The 21,814-nt window shown below is 46.0% G+C and overlaps 1 protein-coding gene across 2 annotated transcripts in view; it reads right to left on the bottom strand.

Annotated features, from left to right (window-relative positions):
* Positions 1-21,814, bottom strand: part of RAD51B (RAD51 paralog B) — a 917,968-nt gene that overhangs the window by 41,362 nt on the left and 854,792 nt on the right. The window contains exon 11 of one of the 2 annotated variants that reach the window (XM_057299731.2): positions 2,125-6,030. The exons of the other annotated variant lie outside the window; for it this stretch is intronic. Coding sequence (XP_057155714.1) covers positions 6,023-6,030 — 8 coding nt within the window. The 3' untranslated portion in view covers positions 2,125-6,022. Of the gene's footprint in view, positions 1-2,124; positions 6,031-21,814 lie in introns of those variants that run through there. 2 annotated transcript variants of the gene reach the window in all.

The raw sequence follows: 21,814 nt of genomic DNA, 5'->3' as shown, positions 1-21,814 counted from the left end.
ATGCTCAGCGAAGCAAAACGCAGGGGTTAACCCTGTGTAGCTGGGTTTTTGTCCCAGAGATGTAGTCCCCACGAGGGGTACAGAAAAGTGCAGAAGAGGGGTTCTGTCCCCAGGACAGTTGAACAGACATTGTGGGAGCCCCCGCACTGCCCTGGCACCACACATGCCTGGCCCCGAGCTTTTGGCCGAATTCTTGTTTGGCCCCAAAACTTTTCTCTTGAGGAGATGAGGATACCATTCTGTCTTGAAAGGAATCCTTGCGAAGCTGTAAGAGAAACTCCGAAAGGATGGCCCTGTAAACATCTCATCTCTCTGCCTTTAGGAGCCACTGGGACTAAACAATTCCAGAAAAATAGCTGCTTTACTTTAAAAAAATATTTTAAATTAGAAAAAGCACAAAGAATATAAAAGTGGACCGTAATCTCATCACTCTGGCAGCTTTGTTAACTTTGTTTTTAAACGCAATACATACACATTAGAAAGCATAACACGAAAATTTAATTTCTCTCCCCTCAAGTTACAGTTGCTCCTGTCAAAGGTAATGACTATTAAGAGTTTCTTGTGTGTTCTTTCGTTCCAGGGAAATAACTTGGGCATACAGTGACATCTTCTTTTTTTAATTAAAAATAAGTCTGGAATTCTTGTCATATCAGCACATGGAGATCGCCTCCATTCTTTGTTTTTTTTTTTTTTTTTCTTGAGACAGAGTCTCACTCTTGTCACCCAGGCTGGAGGTCAATGGCACTCTCTCTGCTCACGGCAACCTCCGTCTCCAGGGTTCAAGTGATTCTCCTGCCTCAGCCTCCCCAGTAGCTGGGACTACAGGCGCCTGCCACCATACCCGGCTAATTTTTTGTATTTTTAGTAAAAACGGGGTTTCATCATGTTGGCTAGGCTCATCTCAAACTCCTGACCTCAGGTGATTCACCCGCTCGGCCTCCCAGAGTGCTGGGATTACAGGCATGAGCCACCGCACCTGGCCCTCCTTCATTCTTTTTAATGGTTGTGTGGGAATTCACAGTATGGCTGTACCATAGTTTATTTCAGCAGTGTCCTAGTGAGGGACCACAGGCCACTCCCAGTGACTAAGTCTCGCAGACATTGCTGCTATGAGGATCCTTAGACATATGCCTGGAGCCGTATGTGTGTGAAGATAACAGCAGAATTCCTGCCAGTGCAATTGCCGAGTCAAAGGATATGTGCATGCAATGTTTGGTCTCCTCTTTTTTGAAAAGGGCTGTTTCTTTTCCTGCCCTTTTCTATTTTTTTTTCTGCCAGGCAAACTCCTACTTACCCATCAGAATCCAGTTCCAATTTCATCTCTGTGAAGCCTTCTCTGGTTGCTCTGGGAACCAACCAGCTCCTTCCATGCTTCCTTGGTCCCTCTTACCAAGTCTTACTGTAGCCCAGCGTTCTGTTTTTTTGTTGTTGAGATGGAGTCTCGCTCTGTCGCCCAGGCTGGAGTGCAGTGGCGAGATCTCGGCTCACTGCAAGCTCCACCTCCCGGGTTCACGCCATTCTCCTGCCTCAGCCTCCCGAGTAGCTGGGACTACAGGCGCCCGCCACCATGCCCGGCTAATTTTTTTGTATTTTTAATAGAGACGGGGTTTCACTGCGTTAGCCGGGATGGTCTCGATCTCCTGACCTTGTGATCCACCCATCTCGGCCTCCCGCCCAACTTTTTTTAGGTGTTTCTTCTCCATATGAAATCATGATGTGAGGACATCGACATGTCTTCTTCTGGGGGCACAATGCTTTTGTCTTTAAAGTTTTCTTTGTGCAGTTCCACTTCTGGATATAGAATTAAAAGGAGGGACAGATATTTGTACCCCCAAGTTCACGGCAGCATTATCCACAATAGCCAAAAGGCGAAAACAACCAAGTGTCCATCACAGATGAATGGATGAACAAAACGTGCTACATGCACACACACACGCACACACGCACGCATGTACCTGCACACGCACACACACACATGCACCTGCACACGCACACACAATGGAATAGTATTCAGCCTTCAAGAGGAATGAAATTTTGACACATGCTACAACATGGATGAAACTTGAGGACATTATGCTAAGTGAAACAAGCCCGTCACACAAGAACCCTGCGTGACTCCACGTATGCAAGGTACTTAGAGTAGTCAAAATCATAAAGATGAAAAAGAGAATGGTAGTTGCCAGGGGCTGTGAGAAGGGGAAAGAGGAGTCAGTGTTTAATGGGCACAGAGTTTCAGTTTGGAAAGATGAAAAAGTTCTGGAGAGAGATGATGGTGAAGCTTATACAACAATGTGAATGTACTTAATGCCACTGAATTGTACACTTAAACATGGGTAAAATGGTAGCTTTTACGTTAGGTATATTTTACCAGGATAAAAAGTTTTTTGTGTTTGAAAATATACCCTCTAATAGACTCAGAGTTGCTGACGGGCCCTCTCCATGGGTTGATGTAACCGTCTCCTTACCTCAAGATGAGGTTGACCCATCCAAGATTGGAGGGAACTTATCCTATTTTCAGATTATTTCCAGGGAAGGGAGCCCATGACATTATTAGGCAATCTTTTCCAGTGTCTCAAAACCCCAGACATTCTGGGTACCAGACCTTTCCTGCTGCACCTGAAGTTGATTTTCCTTGGTCAGTAAGTGCTTTGTCAGGCCACAAACTTCATGCACTCAAAGGCTCTAGTTACACCATCCCTAGCGTAGATCTGATGGTGCCAAGTAACAAGCCAGCAAGTGGACTTTGGAGGCCCAGCAAGCCTCCCTGTCTCACAGGCTTCTCATCAGTATAATGGATAAACAGTGCTAGGCTTGCATTCCTAAGCAGTCCTGGGACACAGGCCCCGCCAGGCCCTGGCAGGTGAAGAGCCTACCATTTCTCACTTCATTTAGGATGTATAATAGTTTGTTGGACGCTAGAACTTTACCCTTTCAGATCTGTGTCTTTACTTTTCAGCTGGAGGCCTCTTGCTGACAGGGTAGCGTTTCCCAAAGACACGGGAGCTGAGCTGGTGAGTCATTTCAACAGCCCTTACACTCTCCTCTGACCAGAGACCACATGACATATTAATCAGCTGCTTGAAAGGTATACCTGGCAGGCATGTTTCCTGCAGCCTGGAAGATGCTGACCTCGTCAGCTTTGAAACATCAAAGGGCTAACAAGAGAACAACAGGCTGAGAAAGAACTCATCACCTGGGTGCCTGTTGACCGCAGCCTTGTAAGGCCCAACACAGCTGAGATGTGCTGTCTGGAGCTCGGAGGAAGTGGAGCTTTTTCTGCTGTGAGGACCTGCCTTCAGCCCCCTTTTGGGGCACAGGAAGGGGAGGGAGTGAGCCTAAATTGTGGCCCCATGCTTAGTGACTCAGATGTTACTGCTACCACAAAGGGAAATTCATGTGGGGGTGGACACCTCCAGAGACCTCACTCACCTGTGATTTGGGGGATAATAGCATCACTCATGTGTTCACGTGCCAGGCCTGTCACCCCGGAACATTAGTCAAAGGGCTGTGTTGACAGTGATTTCAACTCTTGAATTATACGAAGGACCTGGCCGCAAGAAGGTATTGAGCCCTGAGGAGGACAACAGGCCTCAGGTACTTCATGTGATTAAAGCTGAGACAAGGGGAGTCCCGTGGGTCAGTCCTGTAACTGGGGTCTGATATACACTAGTGATAGGCATTAGTATAGTTTGCACATTATATGATAGTCTTGGTCCTTTTCATTTCCTGATAAGCTGGAATGTCTGACAGAGTAAATTCCAGATGCCCTTGTGGAATTCTCATTACGATCATGTTGCTAAGGAACTGTCTTCTACCTGTAAGCAATTTGGAAATACTATTAATAGTATTAACATGGAGTTTTGCAGTGTGTGGGTTTATTTCTTATTGTATTTATAATCACCCCCACCACTACCTTCCCACCCCTGGCTCACCATCTGAGGAGCTGGCATCAGGAAACTCAAGAAAGAAGGAAGGAAGGAAGGAAGGAGGGAAGGAAGGAAGGAAGGAAGGAAGGAAGGAAGGAAGGGAAAGGTTGTCCAGGCTTCACAGGAAAAACTGCATTTGTATTATTCTGTATTGAATTCTCAGGACCTCCACATTGCAGGCATCTAGAGTCTCCAATTAATAGTTGATAAATCTTGAAAGGAGGAAAAAATAGTCACAGAAAGTTCACTTGAGTGACCTGAAATTCTATAGCAATTTAGCCAGGGAGCCGGGAGGAGAATATGCCCTTCCAACTTGCAGGCCAGCTCTCTGCAGGAAGCCAGGCAGCTCTCCCAGGGGAAGCAGTGGCCAGGGCAAGCATGGGTCTTGAAGCTCAGGACTGGCTTTAGGACTGTGGCTCAGACAAGATGGGTGGCTCAAAGGTATTGAAGGGCTAGGTAGGGCCCTGAAAATTGGGCCTTTCTGCAGCGATCATCAGGGAGACTCATGGTCCTGGGCTAGGGAAGGAGTCTTCTTGGCCCAGAATGGCCAAGCAGCCAAATATTAGAGCACCTCCAGGGAGGTGTCCCTGGAAAGGGTCCTCCCCCAGTCGGCTCCTGTGGAGTGCAGGCAGGTTTGGGGGTGTCTCCTCTAGGAGAGATCCAGGGAGCTTGAGAGCAAAAGCGACAGTGTGCCTGCCTTCTTCCTTCTCTGTAGGGCTCTGTTCTCTTTCTTCTTTTTTGAGGCAGGATCTTTTGCTTTATTGTCCAGGTTGGAGTGCAGTGGCATGATCATGGCTCACTGCAGCCTCAGCCTCCTGGGCTCAAGCAATCCTCCCACCTCAGCTTCCTGAGTAGCTGAGACCATGCCTGGCTAATTTTTAAGTTTTTTTGTAGAGACGAGGTCTCACTGTGTTGCCCAGGCTGGTCTTGAACTCCTGGGCTCAAGCAATTCTCCCACCTCAGCCTCCCGAAGCACTGGGATTATAGGTGTGAGCCACTGTGTCTGGCCTGCTCTCTTTCTTAAGGAGAAGGCTTCTGATATTTTTTGGTCAACTGGATGCAGAAAGCCTGTTCCCCATGGACAACCCTTGAGGGGGTCAGAATGTCAGCAGAAGGGAAAGGATGGCTTTCCAAGAGTGTTCTGTGCTTGGGCATAACTGTCTCTTGTGTCCTGCTCCTGAGAGCCATGAGACTAAGGGCATGGGACAGAGGCAGTGACTGAACTGGGCTTGAGAATACCTTTGTTTGCTGGGCCTGTTTTCCTACCAAGAGCCTGTCAGCCCGGGTTTTGGAAAGCCAATCCAGGAGAATACGGGAGGTTGCAGGCAGCTCTGACCAGCCTGTCTCTCCCCACCCCTTGTTTCAGACCTCTCCAGAGTCCGATGTCCTTCTGCACAAGTCCTTGTTGTCCAGTCTGTGGTCCAAACACCCACAGGACATGGTGGAGGCCTGAGACAGTGCTGGTTTTGCTGGGGCCATCAGAAAAGCTTACGAAGCAGGCTTGGCCATTGGCTGGAAGTCACTGGCCCCTGCTGGGCTCATGCAATACTCATGGAACTGGTGTGGGCTCCTGCGGGTTCCCTATGAGCAATGCCTCACCCATTTAAAGCTCATCAAAGGACTTGTTCAATATCCTGGGTCCCTTTCTGTTCATTTTTTCTCCCCCCGTGCCGTCCTCCTTCCACTCTCCCCGACCACCCCTCCTCTTTTTAAGCTCTTGGCACAAAGTAGCTATGAAGACTCTGAGACCTGGACCATCCCAAGGCTGTAGCTTTCTTCAAGCCTGGCGGGCTCTGTTGTGGTGAAAAGTCTGAAGGCTTTTTCTTTTCCAGGTAAGCTGGGGAGAGGGTTTGAAGAGCACTGTGAAATTATGACTGTTTCTTCTTTATTTTCTTTTCCCTCTCTGGGCCTAAGACACCAGATTTTTTTTTTTTTTACAGTACATTTTGGCAGGCCCCATTTTTTTTCTGACAGAAAAAAATAACAGGCATATTTTGGGCGATTACTCAACTGGGGTCCTTTGTGACAGGATATGCTGCTGCGTGACTAATGGAGCTGGCTTTCTCCTGGCTTCCTTCCCCTTTCAGAGCTCTTGTTTACTGCCCTATACAAAAAAAAAAAAAAAAAAAAGCCATAAGCTACAGATTTTTATTAAAAAAAAAAAGCCTTGTGAGATACTCAAAGGCAATAAATCCTTCAGAGATTCCATTTCCAGGGCTGCAAACTCCCCGCCCTCTCCCCACTTTTTCTTTTCAGTGCTCAAGATTCACGACATGCGAATCTTCTTCCACCCCCACGTCCCTGCTTTCTTCCTAACATATGTCCAGCAGATCGTGGGGGGCGGGGAGGGCGGGGGAAGGGGAGCAGGATGGGAACCATATTTATGGTGCTTAACTCAGCAATTGCTAAAGGAAGAAATAATGACTTCCAGGGGGCTCTGGGCCTTTTTTCCAAGGCCTTTGTGTTTTCATAATCTATGACAATTTTGTGGTGTAAGCAAAAGTTATTACAAAACATGGAACCAGCCTAATGAGGAAGGTTATGTTCTAAACCAGGAGGGACTATCTCTTTATAGAGGATATTCAAATTTGGCTGGCTTTGGAATTCGGAATCCCTGGGCTTTCCAGAGAACTTTTGGGAGAGACTCTCTCGAGCTTGGCGTGTCTGACAACTGGAACTGGCCTTTCAGTTTTTCTAGAGATCAGATGGTTTGTTATTTCAAAAGGTGTCTGGCCTATGGATGGGAAAAGTTGACTAGCTAGTTAGGTTTACCGGAGACAGATTGGTGTAGATAGGGCACCAGACTTGTGGCCAGGCGATGGGTTTGAGTCTCAGTTGTAATCTGGAGCAAGTCATTTAATATCTGTAGGTCTCAGTTGCTTTGGTGTTAAAATTGGGATTGTGTCCCCTTCCCTCTAGGCTGCTGACAAAAAAAAGTGAGATGACATAAGTTTAAGGCACAGTGGGAATTCTTTTTTTTAATGTTAATATTTTTGGGGGTACGAGTGGTTTTTGGTTACATGGATAAGTTCTTCAGTGGTGATTTCTGCGATTTTGATGCTCCCATCACCCAAGCAGTGTACACGGTGCCCAAGGTGTAATCTTTTATCCCTCACCCCACTCCCAACCTGCTCCACTCCCCAGTCCCCAAAGTCCACTGTATCTTTCATATGTATGGCATGTATGCATTCTTGACAATTAAAGAAGTATGCAGTGATCCCTTCTAATGCTTCTTCATGCAAAGGGCTGGCTCACACTTTCAACAGAGGAGAGAGGCTGAGAACTACAAAGCCTACTGATGAACAGGAGGGAGATTATTTATACAGTGGCCCAGGACACGATATTACACAGGTGTTTGGGAGGCTGGTTTTGCTTCCAAGTTTGCCCACTCCCTGGTCATCTTCCAGGCAGGTCTTAGAATCATAACTTTGATCACATTCCTTCCCTACCCAGGAAACTCTCTTGTCAAACCCAGACAAAAGGCACCTGCTTGCTCCATCTTGCCTGCCTTTTCTTCTGTAACTAAATCATCTTATGCCCTCACTCTCCGTCTTAGCAAAGTGAACACTGGATGCACAGTTTAGCCACTTGCCCGACGTTTTCATGGTACGTTGCTTGGAGGCCCTTGCTCCTCCTTCACCTTCCTATTCCTCTTCCTCCTCCTCTCTCTTACATCTTGTTCATTTGTCATTTCTTATAAGATCCTACTTCAACTTCACCCCTCTCTGACTCTCCACTGATTTGGAACACCTCGAGTAGACACTCCAAACCCTCTGATAAACCCTAGCAACTATCTTTTTTCAGTCTCCACAATTCAAAAATCGAATAATGCCCTAGGTAAAGGCAGCTGACTTGACTTCTCCAGAAGGTAAACTGAGGCCCACCCAGGGAACAAACTGGACAGAGATTACTGTACAGGATTACTGGACAGAGTAAATCCATGACAGACAAAAATAAAAACCCTGCATCCTGATTCCAGTTTGCCTGGAGTTTAAAAAGAGGTTCTTTAGCTTGAATATCCCAGAATAGCCTCTCCTGGGCTGACCAGCTGTGAAGTGATGTGTTGCAAGGGTTATTTTTTTGCCTTGGCTTAACTCTTAAAAAAACACCCCAAACTCCCAAAATCGGCCTAAAAAAAGCCATTTCTCACAATGTCATCTGCTTGCCAAGTTTAAACTTAGTATATTACATTATGAACGCCTCTGGGCCTCACTCTCAGCTTACTGCGACGCTCAGGTATCTGAATTGAGTTCAGAAATCACAGTTTATTGAAGGAAACAGATCATTAAGTCACTCCACTGGACTGAAGCTGTTGACGTTGTTTATTTGGAGAAGCTGGGCATTGACTAATGTTCTCTTGATTTGCGTGGATCAGGACTAACTGGAGCTATTTAACAAAGGGTGTGGCCATCAGATAGCATGGGACCCATCTGGGCTAACGGGAAGAGGAACGGGACGGTGGTGTGCTGAAGCTTGCATTGGCTTGTGAAAGCTGATTGGTAAATTTTCAGGAATTTTGCAAGCTGGTTGTGGAACACAGCCATTGTTAAAAATTAAATGATATAAACATATAATTAATTATATTTTAAAAAGGTAATAAATACTAACAACAGATCAGATCCTAATTTTTTTAAACTACAGTTTACTATCATCTATGTGCTTGAGTTATGTTTATTACACATATGGTGGGAAGACTATAGCGTAGTATACTACTGACTCTCTTCCCAATTCCACAGTCAGTAACTTCACATTGGTAGCTTGAAATTGGCCATGGTGAGAATATTTGCACCACAGAAATTGGCACACTCTATACTCAGGGCTTGATTTATTGTTGTGTTGATTATCTAGACTTATGGAAGTGCTAGAGAAAATGTTAATACAGTAAGATTAGACGTGAAAGTGTGCCGTGTCTGTAGCCGTGACATTGTGAATCACATAATATATTGAGGTAATATTTTTCTAGTTTTTGAAAATGATTACCTGATTCAGCAAAAAAGTGGCTCATATGGAAAAAAAACCAGTGAAGTTCCAAAATGCGTCTTTGTTGTTTCACTTTTATCTTACTTATTATTGTAGATGTAATTATTAACCAACATTCGCATCAGATTCACAATTGGAAACCCAGCTGTTAAACATTTACCAGCACACTACTGGAAAGAAGTGCATATGGACTACTCGCTTGGGATTCCAGAAGAAAGAACGTTATAGAACACCTACAACTTGGCAATCAGGGGCCTGAGGTACAGCTGAAGTACAGCTGTGGAAGAGGAGATGCTAATTCCTGGAGAGCAACACAGATTTTACAGTCAGCAGCCAGAGACTACCCTCAGAACAGGAATGTGAAAAATAAACCAGATATGCTGAACTGGATACCAACAAGGTTAAATGGTGGAAAAGCCATAATCACTTCTAAATTCAAGGGTAGGATTAATACTGTATTTTCACAGTACCTGAAAGTTCTGTGGCCTTTCCTAGACACCAGTTCATGTGATCACCAGAACAGAACTGAGGTTGAGGGGAAAGTTAGCTATCAGCATTGGGCCCATTTTACAGATGGGAAACTGAGGCAGTGGAAGGTAAAGTAGTTTGCCCAAGGTTACTGTTTCTGCATAAATGGCTACCCTGGGACTAGATGGGGACAGAACTACCACAGACTTGTGGGTCAGACATACTTTGGTTAAAAACTCAACCTTGACATTTATGTAATGTTGGTAATGTTACTTTACCTTTTTAAGCCTGGGGTTTTTTGTTTGTTTGTTTGTTTGTTTGTTTAAACTTACAAAATGGGGATGATAAAGCCTAGATCATAAGTTTGCAGTGAGGGTTAGTTTAAGGAGATGATAGGTGCAAAGGACCTGGTGCTCGGGAAGCCTTTGCACCTCCCACCGTGTACTTACATTACTTACATTTGATTTTGAAATATAGTATAAGACTGCTTTGGCTAACATATTTACTTTTCTAATTATATTTGTTGGGTTTAGGTTAATTACTCTGCATGGCCTTAGGCCAGACCAATTTGAGGGGGTGGGGGCAGGGGCAGGGAGGAGGGAGAAGGGAGAAGGGAAGAGGTGGGTCAGAAGAGGAAATCTGGTTATGATTCCTGTGAAGGTGGAGGTGGAGCTGGAGCATCTGGGCAGGGGAAGAATTAAAATTTCGTAAAGGGCTCCTTCACTCACTGATAATTGGAGATAATCTGTATACACTATCATGTTCAGCAAGGCCATTTCATGCCACAGAAGCTAGAGTTCCAGATGGACTGCCTCTGCCTAGACCTAGGGCTCCATATCACCACCAGCAGAAATGAGAAGGCTTGGAGACCTCTGTGCCCCTGAAACCCTCACGGCCTCACCAGCACTCTCTGCCTTGGAACAAGACCCATCCCCATGAAAAGCTGAGGCCTCAGGTCATCCCTCAGCTGCCAGGGCAGGGAGGCAGCCACCCCCCTACTTCCCAGGGCGCTCACTCCTCCTTCTGGATGGGCCTTTCTTCTTACAGCTTGTCAGCACTAGGCATGCTATTAATTCACTAGACTGTAATCTCTGTGAGGGCAGGGGTTTTTATTTAATGTGAGACCTAGAACAGTGCTAGGGACACAGAAAGCTCTCAATAAATAGTGGCTCAAAGAAGAGCGTAAAGTGAGTCATCCTCACCTTTTGTTTTCTCTTTCAAATAACAATTCATTCTTTGATCAAGCTCAACAGGTTCAGATTTGGCTCAGGGCACACAAGGGTAAACCGAGGAGGTAAGGGTGTTGTCAAAGACTTGAGGGGGTGTTCACTGCAAAAACAGGCGTCTCTGAGGATGGGCCATGGACCAGCCGACATGGACTGAACGAGGTGGTGGAGCTCAGCGGTTAAGAACGTGGTGGTTCAAATCCAGGCCCCGCCATTTATTAGCTGTGTAACCTTGGGCAAGTTATTTTATCTCTGAGTCTCATATTCCTTATCTGTAAAATGTGGATAAAAATATCCACCTCTTAAAGTTGTAGTGCAGGTTAACGAGATAAAGCATGGCAAATGCTTAGCATGGAGCCTGGCACGGGAAAGGGAGCCAGTATTCATGGCACTATGGAGGTGGAGGTGGAGCTGGAGCATTTGGGTAGGGGGAAAAACACAGCTGGAAGAGCTGGGAAAAAGGCCAGCCTGCAGAAGACCTCTGTGTACCCGGATGGCATCTTATCAGCCTGCAATGGGGCCCTGCAAAGAGGCCTACAGCAGTAACACCTACCCAAGAGGACCTGGCTGTAGCATGGGGACTGACACCATCATGGCCCTAGCTAGATCCAGAAGCCACTGGAATGACGCCAATGCCTTACTATACGGATGGTGTCTTCCCTTGGGCAAAATAACCACAAACATGCCTCAACACGTAAGACAGTATATACGGGGGAGGACACCCACGCTGAAGCCATGCCCAAGAATAAAGGACACAAGGATTCACAAGACACCCTGAGTTGAGAACTACAGGGTTTAGAACCAAGGAGGAGCAAAAGGGCAAATGGGTGAGGTGATGTAATTTTCCTTCCAGGAAGATAGTTGTGGTTTCATTACAGGAGATGGGCTTTCAGTGGGCATCGAAAGGAGAGGGGCTTGGAAGAGAAGAGACACTACATACTGGAGGGAGCACGTATGAAAATGTTATGTCCAATGTGAAGAGGCCCGGGCCGGAGCAGCAGTGCAATTGCAGGGTGCGCAAGGATTCTCTCCCGCCTCCAAGCGGGGCCCAAATGCATCCGTCACTGGGCAAATGAATATTCTGCCCTGGATACTGATGGGGTCCTCTGAACTTGTTCCCCAGGGTGAGCCTGATTTAGGCTCAAGAAGTCCCCATTCTGCTTGATATTTTAAATGGAAGAGGTACCCAAAACAGCATGGTATATGGGAAGATAGACCTGGAATAGGGGACAGTAGACTTGATTTGAGGTTCCAGAAATCATTTTCCAGCTTTAATTTTGAGCCTCAGTTTCCTCATCTATGACAGGGGGGAGCATAGCTGGCTCCCCTCACAGGCCCCTCATGATGAACCTCTGGGGCCTTTGGCTGTGGGAGCTCCACGCTTTGTGCTTCCAAGGACCAGTCACTTCAGCAGGCCCCCCGCCCAGCCTAGTGTGGCGCTGCAAGAAGAGCACGGCTTCTCTGGTTAATCCTGACCTCACGCTGGCCCTGCCTGCATGTGGAGACACAGTCTCTGGCTCCTGGGCGGGGACGCCCGTCATCCAGTCAGTGCAGCTCAGGAGCTAAGCTCATGAATGGACGCCTGCAAAACACACTGGGCTCTTTGCTTGAAAGCCACCAGAGCAAGACAAAGGATGCCTTCCCTGGCTGGATTCCTCAGCAGGGGGCTTGCCACGCCTGCCTCCTCCAGAAGTGCCTGTGCAGGTGTAGACATGTACACCTTCCTGAATGTTGGCTCTGCCCCACCTAGTGTGCAGTGCAGATGCAAATTCCACTCTCTTGCAGCTACTTCTTGCAACTGCAGGCATGTCACGTAGCCCTAACTCCCCGGCTTTAGTTTCCAGAACTACAAAGCAGGAGCCATAGACACTCTAAACTCCCTGCCTTCTAGCAAATCTCCTAAAAGTTATTATGGATTGTTTCTGATCCTCTGGGACCTCCGTGGGTCAGCTTGCATTCCCAAACCAAATGCAGCCACTTGCCTTGGTCTAGCTTGCTTGGTGTCCCCAAATGTGGCTTACTATGAGGGTCTACAGCCAGCTTGCTGTGGTGGGGTTCTAGCTTCCATGTACCAGCTGAATGACCCAGGGCAAGGCACTTTAACCTCTCTGTGCCTAGGTTTCCTCGTCTCTAAAGTGGGATCATAGTTGCACTTACCCCATAGGCTGTAACATATGCAGTATGAACTCATGCGTTTGAGTTGAGTTAATTATATGAGTTAACACAAGTGTATGAGCTCATACTATACATGTAAAATGCTTAAACCAGTGCCTGGCACATAGTAAGAATCATTATAAGTGAAATAATAGTAATAATGATAGTAGGTATTATTATTCATGTTCCACCCCAATTATCATTCTAGTTCCATTTTTCTGACTTTCTCACCATAGCCTCAAGGCCTGGCCCTATCTGCCCTAGGTTGACTACTGCCATAAGCACTCCAAGGCTCACAGAAGCAGGGGATGGAAGAGCGGTTGAATGAAGCAGGTGGAGATGGAGGATTGAGAAGAGGATGTGGCTGGGCTGGAGGAGCAGGGAGAAGATAAAGACCATTAGAAATAGGATGAGAGAACAATGCCTGGGCTAACCCTCTCGGAGCTCTGAAGGCCCAAGGCAATCGCACAGTGTCTGTGGAATTGTCCCCATCTCTGGAGTCCCCCAGTATCTACCTTAATCTGATGTGTGTACCACAATGGAATAGAATGAATTAAACTTGAAGGACAGTTTATTCCTCAAGGCAGGTGGGAACTCCATCAAATGGAATTGAACAGCATTGGAAAGTGAGTGTATTAGCTGTATTTCTTCTCCTTTGACTTAGAATGGAAGGTTGAGAAGAACTGTGGCTGTTCAACCCCAGGCCTTCTCTTAGCACTTTGCGTTACTGTGTTGGGGGCCAAAAAGGAATCAGGCATATCCTAGATGCCTAAGCAAGCTGTGAGAATAGGAGGGCCGTCTCATGCCCATTTGCCTGGACACTGTGTCACTTCCCTCTGTCATTCCTAAACCATCCTGTGGCACCATGTTGGATCTGTGCCAGATAAGTTCAGGAGACTTGGATTCTCCTCAAACTATGTCTCAGAAAAGCAGAGCCCTAACCCAGATTGTTTTAGACCCCTCCCCAACTCCCTCTGTTTATTACTGACACCCTAGTCCCTGAGATATCATCCCAAGAAAGGGAGGCAGGAGAGGCCTTGCTTGTCTACCTGCTACCTTTGTCCTCTCTCTCCTTTGCTTCTCCTCCAGGCTGGGCAGAGCTGTCTACTTTCCCTTGCTATCTGAGGGGAAGTTTTATTAGGCTGTCGACTGTCTTTTCTGAACTATGGCTTATGGTAAAGTCCCATTATCAGACCATCTGACTTGGCACTTTAAAGGAAGATTTTAAAATTTAGAAGTCTTTCCACAAAGCCTCTAGCAACTCAAGAGGGGTAGCATGGACCCCCAAGGCTGAGCAGCGGCCCATCGTCCAGGTGGCGTCCCCTTCCACAGGGAGAAGTGGGTCTGTGGCTGGGAAACCATAGCATGACATGCCTTACAAGGGAAAGAGGGAACGGTGGTTTAAGACGCTCATTGGTGATACCCCTGGCCTACTTATGGAACATATGCCCCATTACACACATACCCCTGTGTCATGGGACTTCCCATTTTATACTTAGGGGTGTATATTTAAATAAGTGAGGGGGGCATACAGCAAATGAAAGTACTCTTTTCTGAATGCTGAGAATATGCATGATTTTCACTTTTTCTTTTACTCATACACATTTTCTGACTTTCTACAACCAATATGTTACCTTAGGATAGAAATAAAAAAATAAAATTGGTAACATTATATGTTATGTAAAATTTTAATTAAAATATATATTCATTAAATATATCTAAAAAGACTTCTATATACCTCCTCATTTATATATTATACGATACATAATGTAACATATAATATGTATGATACATTAGAATACAGGTGACACTCATAGAAAAATTCTGGAAGGAACACAATAACATGTTGTTTTCTAGTAGTGTTTTTCTGTATTTATTTTTGTAATTAGGAGGAAAACACGTGTGTATATGTAAGTATATATGTAAATGTGTGCATATTTGTGTATATAGTGTGTACGTGTGTATACATATGTGTGTACATGTATATATGTATGTATATGTGTGTATGTGCATGTATATGTGTATACAGTATGTGTGTATATATGTGTGTACAGTATTGTGTATGTGTGTGTGTGTATGCATGTATATATATGCAAGTGTGCATATACCTGTGTACAGTATGTGTATGTATGTGTATATGTGTGTGGATGTATATATGTGTGCATACAGTATGTGTATGTGTACATGTGTGGATGTATATATATGTGTGTACAGTATGTGTATGTGTGTGCATGTATAGATGTGTGTGTACAGTATGTGTGTGTGCACATATACATATGTGTGTGTACAGTATGTGTACGGTATGTGTGTGCATGTATACATATGTGTATGCACAGTATGTGTACATGTGTGTATGTGTGTGCATGTACATATGTGTATGTACAGTATGTGTATGTGTGTACATGTATATATGTGTGCATACAGTATGTGTATGTGTATGCGTGTGCATGTATAGATGTGTGTACAGTATGTGTATGTGTGTGTGCATATATACATATGTGTGTGTACAGTATGTGCATGTGTGCGCATGTATACATATGTGTGTGCACAGTATGTGTACATGTGTGTATGTGTGTGCTTGTACATGTGTATGTACAGTATGTGTATGTGTGTGCATGCATATGTGTGTACATATGTATGTGTATGTGTGTGCATACACATGTGTGTACATACGTGTGTACAGTACGTGCATGTGTGTACATGTATATATGTGTGCATACAGTATGTGTATGTGTGTGCATGTATACGTTTGCATGCAGTATGTGTGTATGTGTGTGCATGTATATATTTGTGTGTACAGTGTGTTTATGTGTGTGTGTGCATGTATATGTGTGCATACAATGTGTGTATGTGTGTGCATGTATATATATGTGTGTACATGCATGTCTTATGTGTATGTGTTTCACTATTTATGCTTCCTTTGGTGAAAACAAAACCTTCCAAGTTATTTTCAGATCATTATTCTTGTTTGTTTTCCTGGTACAGATTAGCTATCTGCTTTTCTCAGCGTGAAAACAGGTACAACTTTTTTCCTGTGTTGATAGCTTCTAAATGTTGGACTTGGGCCTAAAGTGACTACAGGATTTTGTGCATGTTTAAGTTTGGCCAATTCTGGCTAGTGCATGAAACCAGTCAGCACGTTGAGTGAACTGTGGATGAACATCTAGAGTTGTTTACAAACAGCAAAAAACCCACCTAGTAGAGAATGTTCTGGACTTAATTCCCATGCATGAGGTACTGTGTTCTGTGGTTGCTGCCTGTCTTCAGGGGGATGTATTGCAGACTAATCAGGAGCATGATTCACAGTGCAAAGCAAGAGAAAGGTAATGCCTGTAACACCCTCTGAAGGGACACCGTGAAGCTGCATCCTGGATGTCCAGGCCCCAGGGGAGATGAGCGCAATGATCTCATGGTTATTTTCCATCTCTTATGATCGATGGGATTTCCCTGATGCTTGTGTAGCTGTTTGCAATTTGTTCTTTGGCTAGTGCTTTCTAGATTGCTTTGAAGGAAAACACTGATTTCCCCATTTTATTCTGGGCTATATAACTAGCCAAGTTTTAGGTTCCCACCCTTTGTTTATAGATTTGCCTCAGGAATGATTATCCAATATAAAAATGGACCTGAGAGAAAGAAAGTTCTTAAATAGGTGGACCTAGACTCTCCAGAACCTCTGGCCAAGATGAATTCATCTATAAATAAGGCCTCACTCTTCCAACCCCCAGCTCCTTTACCATTGGAGTTCTCTGACGGCAGAAAGGCCCTTGTCTCTGCCTAGAATTTTGAAATTCTCTGATGGAAGTTTTGGTGTAATGGCAAATGTCATTTTAAGGCCTCAGAATGTTTTCCACTCATTACAAGTCACCCTTCCATGAAGCAGTTCTTAAATCCTTCCCTAGCACTAGTAAGGATTGAGAAACAATAGAGGTTTCATGCTTTTGTCCAAATTGCATGGAAAGTTCCAGGGGTTACAGGAGGGAAGGATGGGGAGGAGAACAAAAACAGAACGTCTGGGTCTCAGGATATCCAGCTTAAAATATTAGCCTCTGGGACTCACAGCTTCAAACATGTCACTGAGTCTATAAATACCATTATCATCACCTGGAGTTGTAAAGCGAACATTGTTTAGCTCCTCTGGCTTTGCGTTTATGGTCTTGTTTGCCTGCTGGACACTGTCCACCCAACTGTCCTGTGGGATTCTAGGACTATCAAGGGACTGTCTGGAAAGGAAAACCCATTATACCACTGACCCCAAGAAGGGAGCACCTGGAACCACTCTCGCCGTTTTTGCTGAACATTATAGTTCTTCCTGGTTATGCATCTTTTTGATCACTTACATTTTTTTTTTTTGATAACCAGTCAAAGCCATCAGTATTTCCTAAGGCCCTACAGTGTTCAGAGCACTGTGGAGGCATCCTTGGGGCATATAAAGAATTCTGAGACCAGGTTAGGGGACACACAGATTCATTAAAGCCAACATATCTGAAACAGAACATACAAGACGGTTTTCAATAATTAAACTGTCTATGGTAGGCAAAAAATGCAGTGAGCACAGGAGGGGCAATGTTAACTCCATGCTCCCCAGAGGTTGTCAGGGTGGGGGTGTTGGGGGAGAGAGCAGAGTTGAAGCTGGACCACTTAGAAGATGGGCACAGTCTAGACAGATATTTCAAGCAAAGGGAATGGAATGAGCAAGGACAAAGAGCAGGGATGGAGGAGGATAGGGGGTGGGTTTGTATGTCTGGCCAAGGTGAATCCACATAGGGGAGGGCATGGTACAGCAAACTGGAGATGTGGTAGGATAGGGTTACATTATGTAGGGCTTTGAAAGCTTCTTTTTCACTGTAAGTTCCTGTGCAATATTTTCCAAATAAAGACATGTTGCCAGCAGTGGCTTGTCTAAAAATCTGACATTTGCCTTGGACTTCTTCCTCCTATCTCCTTCCTCAACTGGCCCATCTAGTGTAAGTCTCAAAGCACACGGACCAACCCAGGATGGATGGTTTGCCCAGTTATCATGGGTGCCCCTTGGACAGTCCAAACTGGCTTTCCCTTGGCAGGGAGTTTCATTTTGCCAACAGAGCTAGACTGGGAAGAGACTGGATCAGGCGTTTGGGCTGTATCTCCCCAGGCTACCATCTTGGGAGGGCCAGCAGCAGACGCCAGGAGCTGGCTGGCATCAGGGTGCAAATGGTTGTCACAGAAGAGACCCTTATCCTTGGAGGGTCTGTGAGCCCACAAACAGCTGTTTGGCTTGGCTCGCCTTGGCTAGTAGCATTTCCAGCAGAGATGAGCAGGAGATGGATGGGTGGTGGAGAGCTGGCAGTGATAAGAAAGAAAGGGTCTTTGGTACTGAAATGAGATATTTGTGTCTCTATCTTCAAATGGACAAGTTCTGGCCTTCGACCACTTTGCTGGCAAACTTAAGTTTTTCCATTGTTGCCTGAAGCACTCCAATGGAAGATGAGAGTGGATGGACCTGCCAGGGCTGCTCTCCACATGAGAGGAGGATTAAAAGTAGCAAGTGGCCAGGAGGGCAAGGGCTGTGCAATGAGACAGAGGATGTGAGGGGTCAGGATGTGAGAGGAAAAGCCATTGCTGGGCATGGCTGGGGACTGGAGGCTCCCAGGGATGGGAACTGTGGCAGCAGTTCTGGGCTTTTTCCACATCTGTCACCCTGGCCTAGTGCCCTCTCCTTGGATTCATGAGACCAAGAAGCAAATGTAAGGGAGGAAGGACTTTTCAGCAGAAATGCCCATAAAGAAAGACTTAGTCCCACCAGCTGAGCTGCAGAGGGGCGGGCCGGGGGGCACTTGCCACTCTTCCCTGACTCCTAACCATGACTTTCTCACTCAAAAACCGTCCATCTGTCCACTGTTCCACCAAGCCCCGGAGCCCCATGCTGATTTCCTTTGGAAGAGCCCCAGCTCCCAGGGTGACCTCAGCAACAGCAGGGCCCACGGACGGTTCCAATCCCAAACTTCCCCTCACAAGGAAGGGTCGGCCTGGTCTGTGGAAGTTACAATAACATAGTGGCTGTTTATGAGCAAGAGCCCTCAATAAAGTCATCGGGACGGTTCTCTCGGCAGCGTGTCTAATCTTCTCTGGCTGCCATTCTGGGCGCTTGGCTCCTGATCTATTTTGGTCTCTCTCTTCTTTGACTCATTCTGGGACTTCCGTGCCATTAATCTGAGCACCCCCACCAGGGCCTGGTCCCACCAGCAGGCAGACAATTCAGAATTAGCTGCAGTCATGGTTGTCCAAACTGACAGGCAGGGAAACTGAGGCACAGCAGGTCGCAGGTCCTTGTCTCATCTCCCACAGTGACCCGGCAGCACAGCTGCCAGCAAGGCCCAGGGTTCTGGCTGGGGCTTTAGCTCTGGAGTTGTTACAGAAGGCCAGAGGCCATGTGAAATGTTACAAAGCTCTTACTGGGCCCCACTTGGTTACAAATCCCAGGGCTCTGCTACAAATGCGATTGTGATGGGAATGCAATGGGGGTGGGGAGTGTGTGTGTGTAAGTGGCGGGTTTGATAGTGTGTTTGAAAGCCTTGCATGCCTGGAATTTGACAAGCACGGAATAAAGACCAGAAAACCCAAAATAATGGGGAAGAAAGAACAAAGAGTCTTCCCAAAGCCATGGTTCAAGCTGTGGGCAAATGTCTTCCTGTTTCTCATCCAAAAGTCCCTGCCCCTAGGCCCAAGGGGCTGGCTGGGCTGGTTTGGCCAGTCCAAGGCCATTCTGCAGCCTCAGGCCTCTCTAGATGTGGCCTACGTGCTCTGGAGAGGGAAGCAGGGGAGGCAGGGAGGCAGTTAGGGCTTTAGACACTTTCTAGGTGCCTCAGGGGGCCTACATATTTCCTATGTAAAGTTCAGTCTGTTTGCAATTAGACTTCTCTTCTTTGCTTATTTCCGGAGAGATTATAAATAGTGAAATCAGCTTAATTTGGCTCTCTCTGAGATCAAGAGGCCACTGTTTCCAACAGTCTGAAAATACCAAGCAGTCCCACCCACATCCATGGGTCATGCCACGTGGCAGGCCTGGTAGGCTGTCCGTGATGAAGGAACTTTAAGTTGCATGAGTTTTCAACAGATACGACTCTTTCTGGACTCTAGCAAAGATATCGTCTTTTCAACTTCAACTAAAATAGAAAGAATCCAGCACTGTTTAGGTCTTGAAATCCTCTTTCTTTCCTTAATGAGCTCAAAGCTGTAAAAGGTCTTTCGGGAAAACCCATCTTGGTTCAATTACTTTACCAGTTTTAGCCTTTTCTTGGGGATTTGGGCAGAGAAGATCCTGAGCTGCTTCAGACATGCAGATGCTGCCCCTGACTTGTCACCTTCAGCACAGCAGGTGTCTGAGGTCATTTAACCAGCGATTGGGAGAGATGTCACGGATCAGTGTGCCTGGGGGTGCAGGAGAACAGCCCGCCATCTGTGAGATGACTCGGGGGGCAGAGGGGAGCCATGGATCATAATGGATCATAATCCCTTTATGCTCTACCTTAGTCAGAATGGGAATGGCTACTGCTATAGTGACAAATAGATCCCCATGTCTCAATGGTTATGCCACCTGAAATGTGGCTTCAAGATTGCTGCCATCACAGACAGAGCTGGAGGGCTGCTGCGATGCTTTTAAAGGCAAGCCTTGAAAGTGGCTGACATGACTCTGTCCACATCCGTTTGGCCAGGATCTAGTCATATGGCCTCCACCTAACGGCAGGGGAGGCCGGGAAGTGGAGTGGAATGCGTGGTTTTCGATGAGCAGGTATCATCTGGGGCTTTGACCTGGAGTCATCAGCCACAGGCCCTGAAGCCTAATGAAGGTCCTCAGACAAAACTCTCATGAGGCTGTGGACAGAGTGGTGCTGAGGACTGACAGGACTTGCTGATTTGCCATCCCACCATCCCCTGCTGGCACAGGTGCCCCCAGGAATGTGGCTGCTTCGAGGAAGTATCCTGGAGGGTGACCCCAGGGTTGATGTCAAGATGGAGCCTTTAGCAGGTAACTGGGGAGAAGAAAAATGAGCACCTGGGTATTCATTGAAGCAGATATTTCCCAGACCCTCAGCAGCCAGGGGTGAGGCCCTTTCATGGACAGCACAAGGATTGGTAATCACTTGTTTCCCAGCAGACCCAGGCCAGAGAAGTGCTTCTTTACATCTGCCTCAGATGAGGATCTCCCACAGGCCTCACAACGGGGAAAATGCTTTCTCCTGCTGGAGTTACCTTATTGAAGGCTGATCTGCCTTCAGTTAGGACTGTGGATACATCCTTAGTTTTTGGGGATCCGCGGGGCAGGGTGTAAGTGTTTTTCTGGCATGGTAGCTGGGAGGAGAATTCCTCAAACAGTGAAAAGTAAACCAATGGAGATATAATAAATAAGAGCTGACTTACATACTTTAACCACAACAGAAATAGTAAAGCATTCGGTCCAGACTGAATTGAGCAATCATCATTAATTTTCTTCCATCTGGGAACTAACAGAGCTTTGTCAAGGGTTCATTATTTGCAGTGTCTACCGTGGTGTTGGCCTGGGAATCCAAAGCTGAACCCTCACTAATATATGGAGGAGCATGGGGGAATATTGGCTCCAGCTGGATGTAATGGTTAATTTTATGTGTCAGCTTGGCTAGGCTATGGTGCCCAGCTATTTGGTCAAATACTTGTCTAGATGTTTCTGTGAAGGTATTTTTTATATTTGATTTACAATAAAGTCAACATTTACAACCAGCTGACTTTAAGCAAAGCAGAGAAACTGCCAAAATAGGTGTGGACTTCATTAATCAGTTGAAGGCCTTAAGAGCAAAGGCTGAGGTTTCCTGAAGAAGAAGGAATTCTGCCTCCAGACTGCAACAGAAATTCTGCCTGAGTTTCAGAAATTCTGTCTGAGTTTCCAGCCTTTGGACTCAAGGCTGAAACATCAACTCTTACTTGCTCTCCAGTCCACCTAACTTCCTGCAAAATTTCAGATTTGCCACCTCCCTCCACCGCCGTCACATACGTCAATTCCCTTAAATCCAACTCTCTCCATCTCGTCTATAGCTACATCTCTCTAGA

This window comes from Pan paniscus, chromosome 15 (genome assembly GCF_029289425.2).
Source record: "Pan paniscus chromosome 15, NHGRI_mPanPan1-v2.0_pri, whole genome shotgun sequence".
Taxonomy (NCBI): Eukaryota; Metazoa; Chordata; class Mammalia; order Primates; family Hominidae; genus Pan; species Pan paniscus.
Note: the sequence above shows the minus strand (reverse complement) of the source record. Positions and strands in the feature narration are given on the sequence as shown.